Here is a 20,966-nt window from a genome sequence, read left to right on the forward strand (position 1 = left end):
CAAGCACTTTTGAATCGTTATTTAACAAATTTATACTAGTATAAGCATTATGAGAAAAATTTACATGAAAGTGATAATAACGCATAGTCAATTTTTAATGCCTTGATCACAGCCAAGACCAATAACACACATGTAATAAACTTCAAAGTATTCCTTTCTGTTGTTATATAATATTAACTGCCCGCTCATTACAAGTTAAGGAACATGTACTACTTATATACAGCTTAAATACAGATGAGTTTCAGTCAGTGATTTACACATACAAACATGGTTACGCTCTATCTTTGTCTATTTTTTTGCTTTATTTGTGTAGCCCGGGTTGAACCAATAAAAAATATTAGTAGCAACACGAAAATTTCGACGTCGTGTTTGGTGCGCTGTCACGAACCTACGAATAAGCATGTAAAGATGTTGGTCCAGTGCTTGCGACCAGAGATAGTGATAGAGGTCTCTGGTTGTATCGAATTGTCCAATTGTATCGTAAAAGCGCCACAATTAAGATTTATTATTCATTCTTTAAAAAAATATCTTTTTATATACTTAACGATACGATATAAAAGTAACGGTAAAGTTATAGAAAATTGTGTTTTATACCGTTTCTCATTTATACCTACTTCAAGTTCAATGAATGTTTTATTAAATGGTGTTCGAATATGTACCTTCTATAAAAACCCCTAGACTGATTTATCTAAATCAGTCAGGTGAAAAATTTATTCATATGAAAAATATGTATGTATATATACCCTCATGGTCCAGCTTATTTTTCCTTGACGTATGAGAGCATTTTTCGATATTTCAGCAAAAATTGTTTTTTGACGGTTAAAAATATGTAGACTTTCATGGGTTTTGGTATGTGGTATATCAAGGTAGGTCAAATTACTAGACATTTACAATTACAATATTTATCCTTATCAAAAGTTCCTATAACCTTTATAACCTTCAGAATTGCTTCGTTGTTGTAACTTTTTACATTTTTGTTTCTAGTTTCTTTTAGATTTATACAACTTCAAAGATCCTGGTTAAATTAAGCTTAATAGGTTTTTAATATAAGTAAAATAAGAATAATCACAATGCTGAAGACAGTAGCGTCACATTTTTGTTAAATTATAACTCATTTTACTTGAGTATAAATAATATCTATTTAGTTTTATTATAATGTCGAAAAAAAATATTCATGTTAAAATCATTAATCGTAGGAAAATTAAAATAAAAAAAGGAATATCATCAATCAATTTAATATTCACATAAGTTATATACTTAGTATTTAAACATTTATACAATTCATACATTGAATAGGGTACTGAAGAACCACACTTATATAATATATTTCCTTGGAATGTTTATGAAGTATAAAAAAGGAATAAGAATTACATAAAATATATATGTAAAAAATTACAAGTTTGGTAAAAAGAAATATTATTCTTTATCAAATATATTTCGTAAATCAATATGTACACAATATACATTTTCTAAAATCTACACTATGTTTAAACTACGAAATTATTTCATAAATATATTTTTTTGGAATATACATAAATAACTATTCACTAGGCGTATTCGACTATGATAATACTGAGCCTTAGGTCTAAATATTGCAATCTGATAAAATCTGGTCATTTTCATAATGATATCTTAGATAATAATTGTTGCTTGCTTTATACAATAATTTACAAATGAACACTAAAATGCATTTAATGACTGAATTAAATTGTTATTTTTTTATTTATTTATTATATATAATTACTTTAAAACTGTTTAAACTTGAAGTCGAATCATTGTTACTTAACTATAAAAAAAAACATATTAATTGAGAAAAACTTTTGGCAAGAATCAAAAAAACAATGTAAAATGATTATCTTTGTTAAATTCTTCAAAATTTTTGGTGTCCGGTGTCCTTTCAAGATTTCTTATTAGTTTAAGGTATTACAATAAAATAGGAACCAATACCTTACATTTAGCAACTAAAAGTAAATGTGTCACAAATAGTATTCGAGCTGGTAGTCAAAAATTATGCATACATAATATGCTCAGAACGAAAAAAAAAATTACGCTCAATTTTTTTAAACTTATGTAATAAATAAATGTTGCGATGAATTTGCAAAATTATTTAAAGAGACCAATGCCAATATTCTGTTTCTATGTTACCTTCACACTTATCAGTTTGCTGTAAACCGATTGCATGCGTCAGATAGATAAGCACGCCGTTGGCACATACTGAATCTCCACGCATACATAAATGTACTCACAAGAGCAAATCGCTTAAAGCAAAACCGGTCTTTAAATATTGCAAAGCCTTCGCAAACGGCTAAAAACGACTAGTTAACCACTTTTGAAATTAAAAACGTATTCACCACCAACAGCCACTTGGTTGAGGACCATGCCCCGTGACCGGCGGCTGATGATGCATCGGCTGATATGGGGGAAGAGACATGCCAAGTGGAGGTAGCCCGTCCGGTTTTCCGATGCACGGTCTACCATCCTTCACGAGTACCGGAACAGCTACACGTCTGGGTGAATTCAGACCACCAACGTTTAAATCATGCGAACCTTTTTCTTGAACGGCCCGTTTCGTTTTGTATCTGTGGTTTTGGAACCAAATCTTCACCTGCGTCGGCGTCAAACGTATTAAACTCGCTAAATGTTCTCTTTCTGGAGCGGATAGGTATCTCTGTTGTCTGAACCGTCTTTCCAGCTCATATGTTTGGGCCTTAGAGAACAAGACACGACGTTTACGTTTCTTGTGTGAGAGACCGGAGTCGTTACCTGTTGGTGGTTGATCATGATCGTTGTCGTCATCGTGTTCTAAGCTATGATCGTGGTCGTGATCGTGGTCTTGATCGTGACGGGTGTCAACAACAGTCGGAGACGATGCCGCCGGGCCTACGTAAGAGAGTTCAGATGCACGAGACGTACTATCCGGACTCGCTTGCTGTCCAATAATACCTAAAACAAAAAGTTTAATTGTAATTGATATTCATATTAACATTTCAAATATAAAAAATGTTATGTATCCAGAAATGTAATGTGTGTATGTTATATTTAAGCACTGTTTAATAGTCCAGTAAGCTTCAATCGGTTTTATTGACTGTTACACATTTCAAATACTTGTAGTTCAAATCATATTCAATGTTATTCGCATCTAAATCTCCACTTAATCTGTTAGGGTCGCTCTATTTAACTCCAACTAGAGAACGTTCGCAAAAGAATAATGGGACATGAAAAAATCACCGCAAATAAAGCATTGTTCATTTGTTCTCCATTTTCCCCTTACATATTGGACACAGTTTCACACGGATGTGTCAGAAGGCGGGAGGAGGCTGGGCGTGGTAACGGTGGGGAGAGAGGGGAGACACCCACCCATCGGCAGCTGTACTATTGTTCTGAGAACGTCTATAGCACTAAGCGTATCTCGCGGAGATAATAGGTACTACTTTTTTGTGTATAGTAGGTATAGGAAGCAATTAATTTAAATATAAAGAATTTATTGTGCTACAGTTTAATTAAATAATATTCCACAACTATACTATAACTTAAATATTCTACAAAATAAAAATCATATAATATGATGTTACCTCACTAATACTATCTATTATATATTAATCACGTATTCCTATTCATTTTTTAGAGCATTTAGCATTATCGTAGTTTAGATTAAACAAAAGAAAACTACAGACAGTTTATAAAACGAGTGTATCTCTTCACTAACCAACAGCCATTACCGGGACAACAATGGAATCTATAACTATCATCAAATAATGTACAAATAGCATCCCTAACAGCCGCAAACACTGTAATTGATAGCCAGCTGCCTCCCAATTCTCTATTGGTGACAAATTCGTTCCGCATCGCACCCCTCTAAAGTTAAACAATCGGTTAGCCCCCAATCTAAGGGCGTGACATCAAGCTCCCCATTTTAAACGAAATTCGATAAAACTATCACATTTGCTATATATAAGAACTTCCTTAAAATAAAAACTACTTCTACAAACGGAAATTTCTTAGGTCATTAAAAATAAAATAATAATTTAAAAAATCATTAACAACGATGAATCTATCTGTACGATTAGTATGTATTAATACAGTTAGTATTGTATCAGACTTTTGATTTTTAAGCATTCTCATAATTACATCTGATTTAAAATAAGTTCAGAATTTTCTTATGATAAATTGGGCATAACATGTAAAGATTGTTTTTTTTATCAATATGCTTTCTAAAAGATAATTTACTAGATAATACTGGAAAAAAACAATGACCAAAAACGTATAATACCATTTGCCTCGTGAGCCAATTACCGGTTTTATTTGGATTGTTTAATCACGACACGTGGGATTAGTATTTTTGAACAAGCAATCAAATATATCAACGAGTGCCGAAATATTAGATAAGCGATAAACATAATTAATGACAACCACAGATTAGCGGCTGAAGGCACTCGATTGGAGGAGCATTTCAAAAAATAATCTCGCCCTCTCGACGCCGACTACCGAACACCTATTATATTCGAGTGGGTCAATATATTTGTGTATGATAATTCGTCTAGGTACTTGTCTTCATTGAGAGTGATAAATTTGAAGATATCCAAATTGAAGTTTTATCGCTAAAATATGTATTTGTTAACGTTATACCAACGTTGAAGTTGGATGAAATCGTTTTTAAATAAAGTATTTTGTATACACGCAGCAAATTGTTGATGGATTTTTCCTATGTAACACAAATAACATTCTACATAATATCACATTTTATCTGTTATCTTTGGATAAATATGTCATTTCGTAAAGACAGGTTAAAATATTTTTCCTTTATAGTAAAGCATGATATGTGCGAGAATTACAGTAATGATAAATATTCCTGATAAATAAAAATAATATTAGTTTTCTCCGCATCGTATATAATATTATTTTTCAAATATAAAAATAATATATATATACATATATGTATATGGTATAAGTACTACAAAATGTCTGTAAAAAACGTTACAAGAGCTACTCTTGTGGAGTTCTGCTTTCGTGTGATATTACCGCACTTGTTTAGTGAAAAGCTGTCATAAACTCACGCTGAGCATCATTATCTAAAGTTGCTCTTCATAGAAAGCACTGTCAATATACTCATAAGAGTAACTTGAAACCAATCCGACCGATTACAGACAACGAAAAAGAACTATTAAAAATTGTGACTAAAATTTTAATGTAGGAAAACCAAACTTACATCCTTGACCGGAATAGAAGATACGTTTTTTACTGGAAAATGTAGATTGAAAATGTATATTTAGCCATCCAATTAAACTCTTAGCCACTTCACAAATGGTGTTGTTCAACCAGTGGCCTGAATGACACTCAGCTAATTTATATTCCGTTCATAGAATAGGGACTATCATGTAAATAAAAATATTTATATTGATAGTTTAGGTTAGAACAAAATGATTTGGTTACATGCTAAATACATATAATATCGCGCCTATGTACAGATTTTTTTAAATGGTTTTTACATCGTAACTACTCTTGGTACTTACGTAAAATGGCTGGGCGTTATTGGATGGCTAATTAAGCTAGTTGACATATATACTACAAGCTAGTCTTTCCATATCGGATGTCCTGCCTTATAAAGTTACGATTGTAATACAACTTATTCGATCCTTTCATAATAATAATCTATAATATTATTTTACATTAATGAAATTCCCAAAATATGATTAATGGGTTGCTTACCAGTTCCATCGTGTTGATCCAAAGAAAGCCAAGGTTGATGATGTCTTAATAGTTCGTGTGAATAATGCTGAGGCGGCGCGTAGGGCGGTAGCTCAAGCGAATTCAAGCTGCCCTGCGCGGGCGCTTCTAAGCCTTTAGCTTCATTAAGTCCCAGAATATCAGAAATTTGAAATCCTGGCCGTTGACCCGGCATCTTCATACTATCAAGTAACCTGCAACAACATTAATATTTATAGTAATCGTTTTGTATAAAAGTATATAAAATAAACATACCTATTTTAAACACATCAAGTAAATAAACCCAGATATATTATGTATTCCTTTAATTTAAAACACACGTAAAACATGCAACTACAAACATATGAATTACGCTTGTTAAAGACTTAAACGCGTTAATTCTAAAAGATAATTAATTTTATTATATCGCATCTTACATTAGTGTGATTTATGCAAATAAAAATGATCTTGTATACATAATATAGTTTGGTTCCGGTATAGTAGAATAGAGCCGTCGACCGGCATTTCTTATCCCGTGATAGTCGTGAAAGTCGACCACGGACATTTTTATAAAGATTATGAATCAAAAACATCCCGCACAAATAATCAAACCGCTAGTAAAACCGTTGCCAAAAACGGTTGTTAAGTGGCTGGCAGTAAGTCTGCCCAATCCTATTTCATGCAGATATATCAATGAACTGTGCCTAAATAAAGATGTAAGGAAAAACGAATGTTGAATTAACTAATATAAAGAACAATGTTTGTAATAAAGGAATCACGAGAAAAATCGTTCTTAAAAGACGTATCCTACATATATTCCAAGAACGTAAATCTATCAACAAATATTACCTTTACAAATAACAAAAACGACTCAAGGGCGCATAATTGAAAAGAAACACACAAGTTCCATCATGAATTGATGACAGTACTTTGTTAAGTGAGAACCTCTCCAGAAAACGTGACCCAAATAAAAGATCGAGGAATGCTCAAAAAGGACTAAAGAGTCAGATGTCTATTAAAACATCAGAATTACATGTAGCTGTGAAATTTTCCAGGGTGTTGTACGTGACGTTATGAATGAACGACTATATAAGCGGGCGGCGGCGGCCTTTAGCAGGTTGTAAACATAACTATTAACAAGCTCTCACTAGGATGCAAGAAAACTGTCACATGTGATGGTTCAAGTAATTATAAGAATCATTCAATTAAAGTTTCAATTTAAACGGCTATCGCAATTAAATATATGTTTTCTAAATATAATTGAATTTTCCTACATTGCTCTCAAAAATTAGAAACACACTCAGAAAAAAATATAGTTTTTATGTTTGAGTAATATGATTTATATTAAAAAAGTAAAATATATAAAATAACTTTTTATATCAGTACATATATGACACGTATCGGACACATGAAATCGCAGGTCAACCCTTACCCTGGGAAAGCGGAACGAAAAGCAGCCGGATAAAGAGCTGGTAAGAAAGCAGGTCCCCATGGCGGCAGCAAAATAGGGCTCCATGCTAACAAGGATGCCGGCGGCAAGAACGGTGGCGGCGAACGCGCACTTTCACCCTCCTCACACTTCATCTCCCGACCGGGAGAACTCGCCTTCGGAATAATCTTGGAAACTAACACGAAACACCCGCGTAAACACGTGCTGCGTCTCGCGACGCTGCGCTCGTACTAAACAACCCTCGAGTGGCCCTCGGGGTGAAGAACACCCCGCACCGCCCTCGTACTTCGACAGCCTACTCAGCTCAGTTTGAGGGTGCTCCACAGACCTCCGCCAATGGCAGCATTCGTTCGACTGGGCGGGTCATAAACAAACCAATCGCATCGCTCCCAAAGCCTTCCCAACAAAAAAAACTGGAGTATACTTTTGAATAGAGGAGCTTTCGACGTAGCGTTACGTTATGTTGCTTTTGTAATGAGTGCGCGCGTTAAGCCCATTGTTGAGCCGGGTTCGTTATGGACGCCGCTCTAAATGCCCGGATAACGATATTCATTTAGAGTGTTTTTAATAACTTGATGTAAGCTCATGGTGATTTTTTTGAGCTTTTTCTAGTACAATATGATATGAACGTATTTGTACACTGCCTATTTATCACCTAACATTTATGTATTGTCACATTTTTTATTAAAATTTGGGGGTTTAAGTTAAATAAATGTGCACAATTTAAATTATAATAATAAAAACTATAAATGTCGCAGGTATTTAAACAGACGAGAATATAAAGAGTCTGTCTTTCAATTCCGACGTAAAGTTGCACATGTGCTAATACTTAGCACAATGCCTCTCGAAAAACAATACAAAGTACGATGGAGTTCCATGAACAGGTACAAAACCTGCATTTATCAGTTTATGACTTGCACGTGTGCGCGACGCATTGTTTCATCTCCTGGCTGTTCTAGTTTTTGTTATTGTTTATATGTAACTAATTTACTAAAGCTCGAGCCGTTGAGTTACTAACAACGTAACATACAAGTTAATATAATATAACAATACCATAACATAATTTCTTTCATTACTCATTTTTACAAATAAAATACTAACTATTTAGTTACATAAACCATAGTTTTATTTATTAAATAAACTCATTCCTTCATTTACTTGATTAACACAAAACATGAATTATTTTTCAAAACAAATTTAAATTCTTTCTTAATTCTATAAATCTCTTGGAGGGTATCGCTTTTGTGAACATGTCAGCTAGTTGATTTCCTGTGGAAATAGGTTCTAGCTTTATTATTTGATTAGCGATTTGTTCCCTAATAAAATGATATTTTATATCTATGTGCTTAGATTTTTTGTGATTTGTGGGGTTATTGGCAATACATATACAACTATTATTGTCTTCAAATATTACAATAGGCTCTGTTATTTGTATAGAAATACTATTTAACAATGACCTTATCCAGACTGCTTCTCTCACAGCCTCAAAGAGAGCCATGTATTCAGCTTCCGTTGAAGAGACGGCGACAGTATTTTGTTTTCGTGTGGTCCACGAAATTGTACAATTATTAAAGGCCTTAAACAAATAGCCAGTTGTACTTTTTCTGTCGTTCTTGTCACCTCCCCAGTCGGAATCTGCATACCCACTTATTATCTCTTTATATTCAGATTTTTTATAAACCAATTTTAAATTAATTGTACCTTTAATGTATCGTAAGAGATGTTTTAAATATTTCCACAACTCTTCGTTATTTTTAGATTGATATCTACTTAATATATTAATACAAGCACAAATATCTGGCCTTGTGCAAAGCATTGCATACATAAGGCATCCTATAACATTTTTACAAGGTGCATCATAGTGAGTGTCTGAATTTAAAGCTACAAAATTGATTTTAGAAGGAAAAGGTGAATTCGATGGATTACAATCTTTCATAGAAAATTTATTTAGAACATTTTGCAAATATGTTGTTTGATCTAAAGAAATTGTATTAGTTGTTCTTTGAATTCTAATACCAAGAAATAGTTTTAAGTCCTTCAAATCAGTCATTTGAAATTTTTGCATTAAACTGTTTTTAAACGCTTGTAATAAATTACTATTTTTAGTAGTAATAATTAAATCATCAACGTACAGAACTATATACACGTTTTTATCTATACAATTTTTATCTAATATGTACAGACAAGGATCTAATTCAGAGTTCTTAAAACCCATTTCCTTGAGAATGAGATCGAACCGTGCATACCAACACCTGGACGACTGCTTTAGGCCATATAATGTTTTATTCAATTTACAAACCTGGTTATTACTTGCTAAAATACCTTCCGGTACTTCCATATAAATATTTTCTTTCAATATACCATTTAGAAACGCGGTTTTAACGTCCATGTGGTGTAAATGTAAATCAAACTGATTTGCCAGTGCTAATATAAATCTAAAAGTAGTTATCCGAGCCACTGGTGCGAACGTTTCGTGATAGTCTTGTAAATACTCTTGAGTGAAACCTCGAGCAACCAACCGAGCTTTATAACGTGTAGGTTCACCAAATTCATTATTTTTAATTGTAAATACCCACTTGCAACTTATAATATTAACATTTTTCGGTCTAATAACTAATGTCCACGTTTGGTTGCTTCGAAGCGACTCAATTTCATCGTGTATAGCGTTCAACCACTTATCAGAATCGTGCCTATCGAAAATATTCTTATATGATGTAGGTAAAGATTGCGTATCATTAAAAAGAGATAAAAATAAATCAGGATCGTGCATTTGCTTATAATTCTTTGGGGGTAATTCTCGAATTCTTTCGCTACGTCTTAAATTAGTGGTATTCGATGAACCGTCCAACGAATTGTCATTAAAAGAATCTTGTTGTTGATCTATTTTTAGCTTTGCCGAATCAATTTCGGGCTTACTAAATTTTGAAAGGGTTTCAATGTTGTCACTACTGCTACGTGTAGGGCGTGATTTTTCAAAGTCTAACTCGTCAAAAATAACATCGCGAGCTATAAAAACTTGATTATTTTCGATATTGAATAATCTATAACCGTTTGCATCGTAACCGATCAATATTGACTTGAAAGATTTCTCATCAAATTTAGTTTTTCTAGCTTTGTTATGAACGTATGCAGTAGATCCAAACATTTTTAAATGATTTATTTTCGGCCTTTTACCATGCCACATTTCGTATGGTGTTTTATTTATCAGAGTTTTAGTGGGTAGTATGTTAATTAAATAAGTAGCTGTTAAAACAGCTTCACCCCAAAATATTTTATTTAATTTCGCACTTGTAACCAATGTTCGAGCCATTTCGGTTAATGTACGATTCATTCTTTCTGATACACCATTTTGTTGTGGGGTGTAAGGAACCGTTAAATGATACATTATCCCTTTGTCAACACAAAATTCTTTGAATTCGTTTGAAAGGTACTCTCGGCCATTATCGCAATATAAATTAACAACTTTAGAATTAAATAAATTTTCACATTTTGTTACGTAGTCTTTCATACATTTATATGCTTCAGATTTAGAATGCATCAAATACGTTACTGTATAATGAGTAAAATCGTCAATAAAAGTAATAAAATAATTTTTATCATCAAATGTAGGTGGTGTAATAGGACCACAAATATCGGAATGAACTATAAAAAGTGGCCTATTTCTGACTGATTTATCTTTTGATTTTGCAAAGGGCAACCGCGACTGTTTACCAAGTATGCAAGACTCACATAATGTATCATTAGGCATAATATCATTAATTAGGTAACTATCATCAATTAAGTTTTTTAGAATGTTAAATTTATTTTTGTTTAAGTGACCTAGACGCTTATGCCATAGTTCGTAAGATGTAGAAGTTTGAGACAAATTTAAATTATGTTGAGATCGCGTATGCACTTGAAAAACTAATTTAAATAAATTATTACTGATAACACTCGATACTAAACACTTGATACTATTGTTAATATAAACACTGTTATTTTTAAATATAACAACCATACCTCCTTGTTGAATACGATATACAGATATTAAATTACATGGCACGTCCGGCGCATATAATACATTATTAATCGCCCCTTGAAAACCTAAATTAGTAGTGACATTTATTGTACCTTTACCAAACGCTTGAATGCTTTCATTGTTCTTAGCTATACCAATTTTAATCGGTATTGTGAACTCTGAGTAGGAAGAAAATAATTCCTTACTATTTACAACGTGGTCAGTTGCACCCGAATCTAAAATGAAAACAATATTATTAATATGATATTTATAAGAATTTGACAACTTACACGTTGAAAACATAAATGCGAAACTGTCCTCGTTATCGTTTCTGATTTGCAAAGCGCTCGCAGCTGCTGTTTTACTGCCGCTACTACCTCCATTTTGTTGTAACTTTTTGAAAAATCGACAATCCTTCTTCATATGATTTCGTCGTCCACAATAATCACAATATAATTTTGAAATTTTATATGATGAATTTCCGGTGTATGACTTCTTTTTATAATAATTATATGATTTCCTTTTATCGAATCCAATTTTGTTCTGCGATTTGAATTTATTCGTTGATGTATGTAAAACTTTGAGTTCTGTCGTCGTGGTATTCTTTAGTTTGACTTCGTGATCTAGAAGACGAGTTTTTACAAAAGATAGATGCAATTGTTCCTCTCCAAGTGTTTCCAGTGCCGTTATAACACCATCGTATGATGTGGGTAGAGTAAAAAGTAAATGTGATATTTTATCCATCTCATCCAATTTTGCACCAGCCGATATTAATTCAGTAATGATATTATCGAAATTGTTAAAATGTTCGAATAGTGTCACATCTGGCTGTAGTTTCATATTAAGTAACTGTTTACGTAAAGCCAATTGAGTCGCTAAGCTCCTCCGCTCATATACTTTGTCTAGTTCGGCCATTATGGATTTTGCAGTAGAAGAACCTCTTGCAAAGCTTAAAAATGTGTCACCCAAGTAATCTACAATCGTACCTTTTGCTAGCATATTCTTCTTAATCCACTCATTATCTGGTATTGGTGGTGGTTCTTCGTCAATAACAGGCAATAACTGCATTTCTTCTAGTAGTGACCTTATACGAAACTTCCAAGTACTATAGCGATCACCGTTAAATTGTTGTATATTTCTTTTACTTCGCGAATCCATTTTGAGTAACACTTTTACTATTAATTTTAATTATTTAAACAACTTTAAACATGACCTGGGCCCATAACCTGAAGGGAAATGGGGTAGGTATAATAAGACACGTCTGCACTGTTTGACAATGTTTTTAATAAAAAATATTAAATAATCAAGTAAAGCTGTTCGTTGATTGAATGAGTGGTGAGCGAAAGTGAATGAGTGAAAGATTGAATAATATAATGAAAGAGAAATCTATTATGTATAGAGGCTTGAATTTTTGTATATTCCAACAATATACCTATCAACTTTAAAGAGACTGGCTTTAATAACTTGTATCGATTTTTTAACGAATAACGGACATATATATTTGTATGAGGTAATATAGTTTCAATAGAATATTCAAGATTTAAATTGGTACGCGCGGTAAGTCTGTACCGTATCCAAATTTTGTTATTAATGAATCCATTTCGAATGATAATGAGGCTGATTACAGCCAAATAGGTTCCTAATGACATTATTTACGGATGTTTTTCAGCATAATAGATTCCATTAGTATCGGATTTAGGTATTTCTGAAAATATTGAAAACTATTCTCGATACAATAGAAAAAAACTACATTACATTAAAAAAATATTATATTTTATTTATCAAATTCAATTCTAGTCAAATTACTATCATTTACTATTTCGATTACTCAAATAATTTTTAAGTACAACGCGACATAACTAGAAATCCTTTCTTGAAAATTCTCGAGCATCTGTTTTTTATTAGTGTGGTAGTAATCGTTTATCCGAAGGGATTAGCATTCGCAGGTGTGCAACAAATAATTACCTTAAACAATGCAAAAGAATATTACGTCCAATGCTGCAAATAACTCTTGCAATTTTGAACTAACTAAAAACTAGATTTTTATATAATTACTAGTTAATAGAATGTTAATATTATAATATTTCATTTAATGGGTAGATGAGGATAAGTTGCAAGACGGTACATTTTAAAAATAAGATAGTTTAGCGTCTCAAATGTTAAATACGTTTTAAAAATCTCAGTCGGCTTCATTATTTCATTTTATTACGTACGTACCGGCTGCTAAACCCTATAAATTAAATCAAATTTTAAATTATAATTTTTTTTAACCACATTATAGAAATTCATTTTATTCCATTTCTATCTGCCGTTCGAGTGTAAGTTTAGTTTCAGTATTAAACACCCATACTAACAAATGCTTGCATTCGTTTTTAAATTAGTAGATATTTTTTTTTCTATGAATCACCGCGCCATTGTAGTGATCGTTTAAGTGATTTTATTTGACCAAAGGATTTAATTGCTAATGAAATGACACAATAAATAGGAATCAATTACTCAAAGACAATTCCAACTTCAGCTCACTCTACCCTTATCTCACAACCACAAAAGTCTTAAATGTCCTTATTGTTTAAGTGCCATTTAAAGGTTTTGAGAGTTCGTTCTAGTCCAGGTGTTTATAATCCGTTCCATATGCTACAATTTCTTTTTGTAACCAGAAAATGTCTTCGGAAATAATTATGAATACTTTACGAAATACAAAAATATAATACTTACTTAAGACTTTTTTTATAAAATAGTTTTGTTTTTTTTTTTTAATTTTTTTTTAAAGATTCACAAACATCTCTGACGGCATACATGAGAAGAAGCGGCAATTTTTTTTTTTTTATATTTTACTTATATCGATCGCTTATGGCGTTTCATCGCCATGGTATGTAATCATTAAAAAGTTAATAGCTATATAATATTCTTTAACAAGAAAATATATATTTTGAACAATTCTATGTGTTTTTGGGATTTACTAAGGTTGTAATACTTATTATTAACAATTTCAAATTGGCCTTTAAATATTACGATTATTCTGTGATATCTGTAAAGTGATGCGCTTAAATCCGATGCGTTAAAGGGCAACAATAACAAAGGGCAATTATTCATATTAGGAACCAACCCCTAAGTGGCGTGCAGCGCACCGATGTAAAATGTTTAATTGACTTATTGAGAATGAGTTTTTAAAATATCTACCCATCGTTTTATAATCGACGTTTTGCTTTCGTAAAGTATATGCGAAACAATTCGATAACTTATGTAGGTATATTGTTAGCAATTTATTTTCTAATTAACAACAAATCAAATAAAAAAATAATCATTTTTGTATAATTAATTGTTAGAAAGTTAATTGTTAGAAAGACATTTTATTCAATTTTTACCCTTGAGATTGCTTAGATTATATATTAAAGCAAGATTAAATTCATTATTCAGCATATACATATTTGAAAAATAACATTTATTGGGGTTACAAAACTTGTAAGCTTTTATATTTTGATAATGTTTTTCATTTATTTAACGTTATTATTTTTACTCATTAAAAAAGAAAAACAAAAATATACCACCACGCAGCATGTAAATTTTGCTTATACTGTGTTGAGGTAAGCTGCGAGGGCCAGATTTGTAAGGGGAGGGCGGCAGGTGTTCGCGCCCTCTGCTACTTTTCTACGATCATCCGATACCACTCGTATAACTATGTATCTTAAATGTTGATATTAAATTTTTGTATTCTTAATCATAGTTATATTAAAACGTTGGTGTTTGATTTTTTTTCTATTTTATATGCAAAACACACGAATTTATAACATAGCTTAGCTTTACCATATAATCAATGGTGTAGTTTCAGCAGAGACATAATGTATAGTACATTATTGTTTGATGTTTTTAAAATATAGTACAGAAAAGAATGCCTAACTCTAAATTTATTTGAGACAAAGACTACAACGTATGATATATACCAAAACTTTTATGATAGATTTTATAAGTCTTCGAAATAGTTACTCGAAGTTATCTTTATATTTTTATATCTACAAATAACTCATTTTTATTTTTATATAAAATAACGATTTCTTTAGCTCAATTAATTTGTCCACACACACATATCTTTGAAAATAAATAACTATGTAATTTTAACCATATCCCGTTTGTTCTATGATGTTTTTTATAAACACGACTATCACTAAGTCTTAAAATTAATAGCGAAATAGTCAAGTTATTATATGTATAATAAGTTTTTTTTGATAATAAATCTGATCACAATTCAAGAACTGATATATCTATAACATTATACACTTATAATATTGCTTAATATATTTGTCCTGTGTATGTATTTTCAATAAATTATAAGAAATTACTATTAGTAACTGTCACTTCAATGAATACAGTAGATCTCTGGAAAGTAACGCTACAATAGAAGTATTACAGGAAAAGTGCTCCAAATTAGGGATGATGGACATTCACATTAATGAAAAGAAAAGTTTAACGATGCTTGTAATTATTTTTTCCGAGAGCATGCTTGCATGTGTGCATGCTATCGGAATAATAAAAAAAGAATTATATTTTATTTTATTTCATGTATCTATCAAGACCACCAATTGAAAAGGTACATCAACTAATTAACTTATATACTTAGTATTAAATATATGAACTTAAGACAAGCTTCTACAAAATTATCAAAGTTAAAATTTGACACACGAACAAACAAATTTAAGTGAAAACTGTGGTTTCTTTCTAATACCAAACTAAATGCGACATACAATTCTAAAATGCTAGACATAAAACAAACTACACGAAAAGTAATACTGAGTGTTCGAGCAATTTCAATACATTAGCTTACCAAACTGATGAAATTGACTCACGAAAACGTTGAAGTGAACTAATAGAAAGATATATTTCGAAATCTCATAGGTTTTGCTACATTGTATCTATGTATTAATTTTAAATATACAGTTTTATTTGTATACTAGCGACTCGCTATAAATTCTTTTGATTGAATGAAATTAACATTTAAGCCACACAAGTTATTTTTAATATTTATTTTAAAAATAATCTACGTACTCTCGTCTATAAAAATATATACGTTTTTTTGGGCGTAGGTGGCAAACTGTCAGGTGGCTCACCTGATGGAAAGTGACTACCCCGACCATAGACATATTTGCATCTGTTGACCTAGAAAGGCTTAGAATTGCGCTGCCGGCATTTAACAAAAGTTTAGGCTCCATGAAGGTAAAAAATTTTAATCGCTAGAACATGACTAGTTTGTCCCTTGATAATGTTAATGTACATATTATCTCATAATACCCTAAACTTAATACAATGGTTCAAGTTGATTTTAATATATCCGAAAATACTGACTCAAATTACTTGTTTAAAAAAAACTGGATCAATCCGACACCGGGTTGATAAATAGTTATTGAGTTTTTCTATCAAAAAATTCTCAATAACAGCCCCGAGTCTGGAAGTTAGATGTGTTTTCACTACCGTGCCTCGGAAAACAAGTAAAGCTGTTGGTCCTGAGCCTGAACTCTTTCCGGGAGTGTTGGATTTGCACCTGTGTTTGCGCACATACTTGTGCACTATAAAAGGTATATCCTACGAAGTAGGTAGTATTATATTCCTAATAATATAATTCATTATATTCCTAACATTGGCCGCCATGACCGTAAACGGTCAGCATGACATCATCATCAATACTACGTTAAATAACCCTTAATACGGTATAATAAGTATGTACCGTTGAAATATGTTTATTCGGCCAGGTGTTTAACAAATATCTCTTTGCCCTTGATTATCTATTGTTCTGTAATAATGATTTATTAGATTATGGTTCTTTAGAATAAAAAATGTACGTCGGTAAATAATAAAATAAATCTACTAACTATATAATATTTTACATAAATATCAAAACCTAGCATTAGGAGCTAAATTCAAAGAGACGATCATTTCATATTTGCAATGGTAATGATAAAATAATAGGGGCTGATAGCCGACACGATAGGAAAGTAATTTGTGTAAAAGTTTAGACGGTATATTATATTGTACCGTGCCCCCCGCGCGATTCGTACCAAGCGCCGTTTATCGCGAGAAAAAACTACCCTATGACCAGACTGGCATTACCTCTTTGCTACAGTACCGCCTGACAAAACAAATTACATGACAATTTACGTACGTAATGCCTCAATTACAAACAACGAAGCCTGCTAAATCAAGGCTACCGGGGCTTTTAGCCGACAAAAACGTAATGAAATGAATTACTTTCAGTATTCGTGACAAAAACACATCATACATAATATTCGTCCGTCAGCACCTATTCTACTTATGGAAAATTTACGATGTACAAAGTTTCCCAATAACGAAAACTTTACTACGGCAAGCGAGAGTAAAAGTCGATGAGATTTCACGAATATTTTGTTATGGCAATCTGGTTAGGCGTATTCGGCCTAAACGATCGTAAGCACGACAAGCCGCGAAGAGGGCTTCCAAACCAATTAAGGGCTCCACGAAGGCATGGGAGAAGACACAGCTGACGGATTACGAGTTCGATGGTACTCACAGCGATTCACTGCCACTGGAACGATTGGTGTAGAACACGCAAGGAACGCCAACCAAGCGAAACATTTTTTTATAAAGTTCAGTTTTGTTACTGTATAATGTATAAAAATAGTGAATTCCAGTCGATAAAAAAAAATATTTAGAAGAAACTTCTCAATTTGACCATAAAACTCAACTTTCCTAATTTGACCATAACGCTAATATTCTTTATCAAACAGCTTAATGTACATGTGATTCATACTTCCTATGAAATGATGGAGTCAAGTGTAATAGTAACAATTTAATTTTATCATCGTATTAGTAGCAAGACAAGACATGTTTATAATTTTAATAAACCTCGTTTTGATTAAAAAAATAATATGATAGTAAAATTATCAGTAGGTACGTTTAATTTAGCGTGTCCTTTTCTTCTTTCATAGTCAAAAAGACAAATTCGATATTTTTTTATTTCAATATTATAGCGTAATGTAAAGTGAAGCATTGTGTGCAATAAAGTTATACGCCGTGCTCATAGTCAATTTCCATGCACTCAGGTACAATAGCGACCCATTTATGTGATATTTCTACGATTGTCACATTTTCCAGTAACTGATAGCCTGATGTCACGTAGGTATTATTTTTAATTAAATATCGGAATTAATGATGAACATTAGTTTTAATTCTATTATTATATTGTATATTCTATATCTATACTTAGGTCAATAATTTACAACCGTTTTTGAGCTCATGTTAAAAAATAAGGAATTCCTTATTTTTTCTCATTACATAGTATAGGTAAATATATAATATCAAACTTTGAGTTGCCCCGGACTCCATGATTCCGACAATAATTTTATATATGATGTTTAATTTTTTATACATTGAATACTACAATAGTTTTAATAAACTTGTTTCAATATTTTTTTTTATTATACATGTCACCCGCAACTGTGGTCAAACTTCACAAGGGATTGACACTGAAACTGATAGTACTTAACGGAAGGTTTACTCACATATTACGGTTTCGCATAATGTAACCACATATACAAATATAGCTTTTAACCTCTATCGATAACAATGGTTATATTGTGTTAACTGCTGAGACGAATAATATTAAAACGATACTTAAAAATAAAACGAAAGACTTGCTACTTTTAGAGTTGCATAATTTAAAAACATGTATTTTGTAAAGTTTAACAAACTATACAGTATAATAACTACTTACGCATAAGTGCCATAACGATAGTCTTCTTCTACCTGCGGTTGTCTGTACTGACAGTTCGGATCAGCACCATAGTCCGCAGGAATGATTGACCAGTTGTTGTCGTAGTTGTAGTAGTCTCCGTAACCCATCTGTTCGTCACCCATCATTCTCATTATATACCAACCACCACGATACACAAAGCAACGCAATCGTGAACAAATGTCTAATTAACTTTGATACTTGAATAAAACATTAATCAGTACCGACGAAAGAACATAATCCATTTACTGCCTTAAATCTCTGTCGATAAGATGTGTGAAGTCTAATTATTATTTATTGAACGGTCAGTTCCGTACGACAAACAGCAAGCGATCATATCGACTGATCGATGCCTCACCGAGCGTTATCAATAAAATTATATCGTTATCATATCTAGCAGCTTTCCCCAACGATACGGGACTTTTATAATGCGACAACTCGCACCGACGCCAATATCATAGCAGATACCTTTATCTCTACCTTACCTTCAGATGGTAAAACGTGCAGTTGTCGACGATGTTATAAAATCCTGGAATGACAGGTTGTCGTGTTAAGTAGAAATATGATAAAGCGCTTTAAATTAAATTTTCTATGTACAAAATATGAATGTAAGATTTCTAAAATTATTATTTCTCTCAAGTTTCAACTGTATTGATTTCAGCTATTAAAAATATTCTATGTACTCATGGATTTTAGTGTAATTCAAATGTAGATATTTACAGATATAATATACTGAAAAAAATATTTATCGTGTTAAAGTCTTATAATGTCGTGTTAAAGCGTATTATATTCAGTAAGTTCAACCGATGAACTTTTAATGTTGTCTAGAAGAATCCTTAATAATTACGGTAAAAAATATAAAACATACTGTGGTAGAGACAACACAAACTTTTACGACCTTTATTTTCTGAACCCTTGTAAATTTAGATGGTTGATTTTATTAAAAAGTGGTTAATGGTTACCTCTGGTGGGACTCGAACCCACAATCCTCGGCTTAGGAGGCCGATGCCTTATCCATTGGGCCACAGAGGCGTGCGGCTGAGCGGCGCGAGAGCCGGCCCATGTTCTACCGGCGTCGACGTCGTTGCGTCACTCGGACACGCGTCACGTTTGCTCACTCATTCTACAATTAACACACTGATAAATTAAGTATTCCGTAATATTTAATTTATACAGCTTAGGTTTCCTCGGTGTCTTCGAGGTTCAGGAGGAAATATTAGTCGTTGTCGATTGACGTTGTTCAGCAAATATTACAAAATCAACGTACTAAATACTTATATAATAAAAAATACGATACTTCATTTCCAAACTATTACTGCCTATTTAAAATAAATTACTTAAGCTGTACAGATATGTCATTGCTATAAAGAATCGATTTTTAATAGATTTTTTTTTAAATAATAAGAAACAAGATGGTTTTCTAAACATTTCTTTTAAACATTGGCAAACGATTTTTACGCTTTTGAAGTATAAGAAAACCCTTAGTCTCTGTTAAATAAATTATAACAAGCAATTCGATTTGTCAATTATTTATTTATTCATTTGATATTTCTTAAGTTACCGTATCGCCTGCCTAAAGACATCAAAAACCATTTAGCGAAATAAACGTTAAGTATAGTAAGAAGATAAATGTTACAGAAATATATTTTTTCCAAAGTACATTTTATTTTATATCTTATAAATTATTAGACTACATGAGACCTACAGGAAATTTCTATTTTTACTCGTACCCCCCACATCACTTAGGACAAAAGGGGAAAGGTAATAAGTTAGCGCAAATTTTAAATGCATCTCCAGTGAAGATAGTGCGACGATTGAGATACCTGTTCTTTGTGAGATAATAACCTCACATAACATAAAGATTATATATAAACAATTCTCGGGGTCAAAATGTCATGATATTTACAATCTTATGGTGATAGATAATACAAATGGCGGGTTTAATGGCAACAGGATTATCAACCAGACAACGTTGAAAAGAACAGGAAAAAACATGACAGAAAATAAATAAATTTAAGGCAAAATATATTTACTAATACCCTTACATTCATTCATAAATG

At 32.1% G+C, this 20,966-nt stretch overlaps 1 protein-coding gene and 1 non-coding gene across 3 annotated transcripts; both read right to left on the bottom strand.

Annotated features, from left to right (window-relative positions):
• Positions 1-1,491: 1,491 nt before the first annotated feature.
• On the bottom strand, positions 1,492-19,243 carry LOC125068705 (homeobox protein Nkx-2.2-like). 2 transcript variants are annotated; one of them, XM_047677994.1, is made up of 4 exons: positions 19,131-19,243; positions 18,889-19,016; positions 5,707-5,918; positions 1,492-2,943 (listed from the first exon to the last, which is right to left on the bottom strand). In XM_047677994.1, exons 1-4 carry the CDS (start codon positions 19,149-19,151, stop codon positions 2,348-2,350), a joined length of 957 nt encoding a protein of 318 aa, XP_047533950.1. In that variant the 5' UTR covers positions 19,152-19,243; the 3' UTR covers positions 1,492-2,347. The 2 variants fall into 2 exon arrangements, with proteins under 2 accessions (XP_047533950.1, XP_047533949.1); XM_047677993.1 differs by having other exon boundaries at positions 18,889-19,243.
• Positions 19,244-19,865: 622 nt separating this feature from the next.
• Positions 19,866-19,938, bottom strand: Trnar-ccu. Its single transcript has one exon. It is a non-coding gene; the product is annotated as a tRNA-Arg (tRNA).
• Positions 19,939-20,966: the final 1,028 nt, after the last annotated feature.

Source organism: Vanessa atalanta, chromosome 14, assembly GCF_905147765.1.
Source record: "Vanessa atalanta chromosome 14, ilVanAtal1.2, whole genome shotgun sequence".
In the NCBI taxonomy this organism is placed as follows: domain Eukaryota; kingdom Metazoa; phylum Arthropoda; class Insecta; order Lepidoptera; family Nymphalidae; genus Vanessa; species Vanessa atalanta.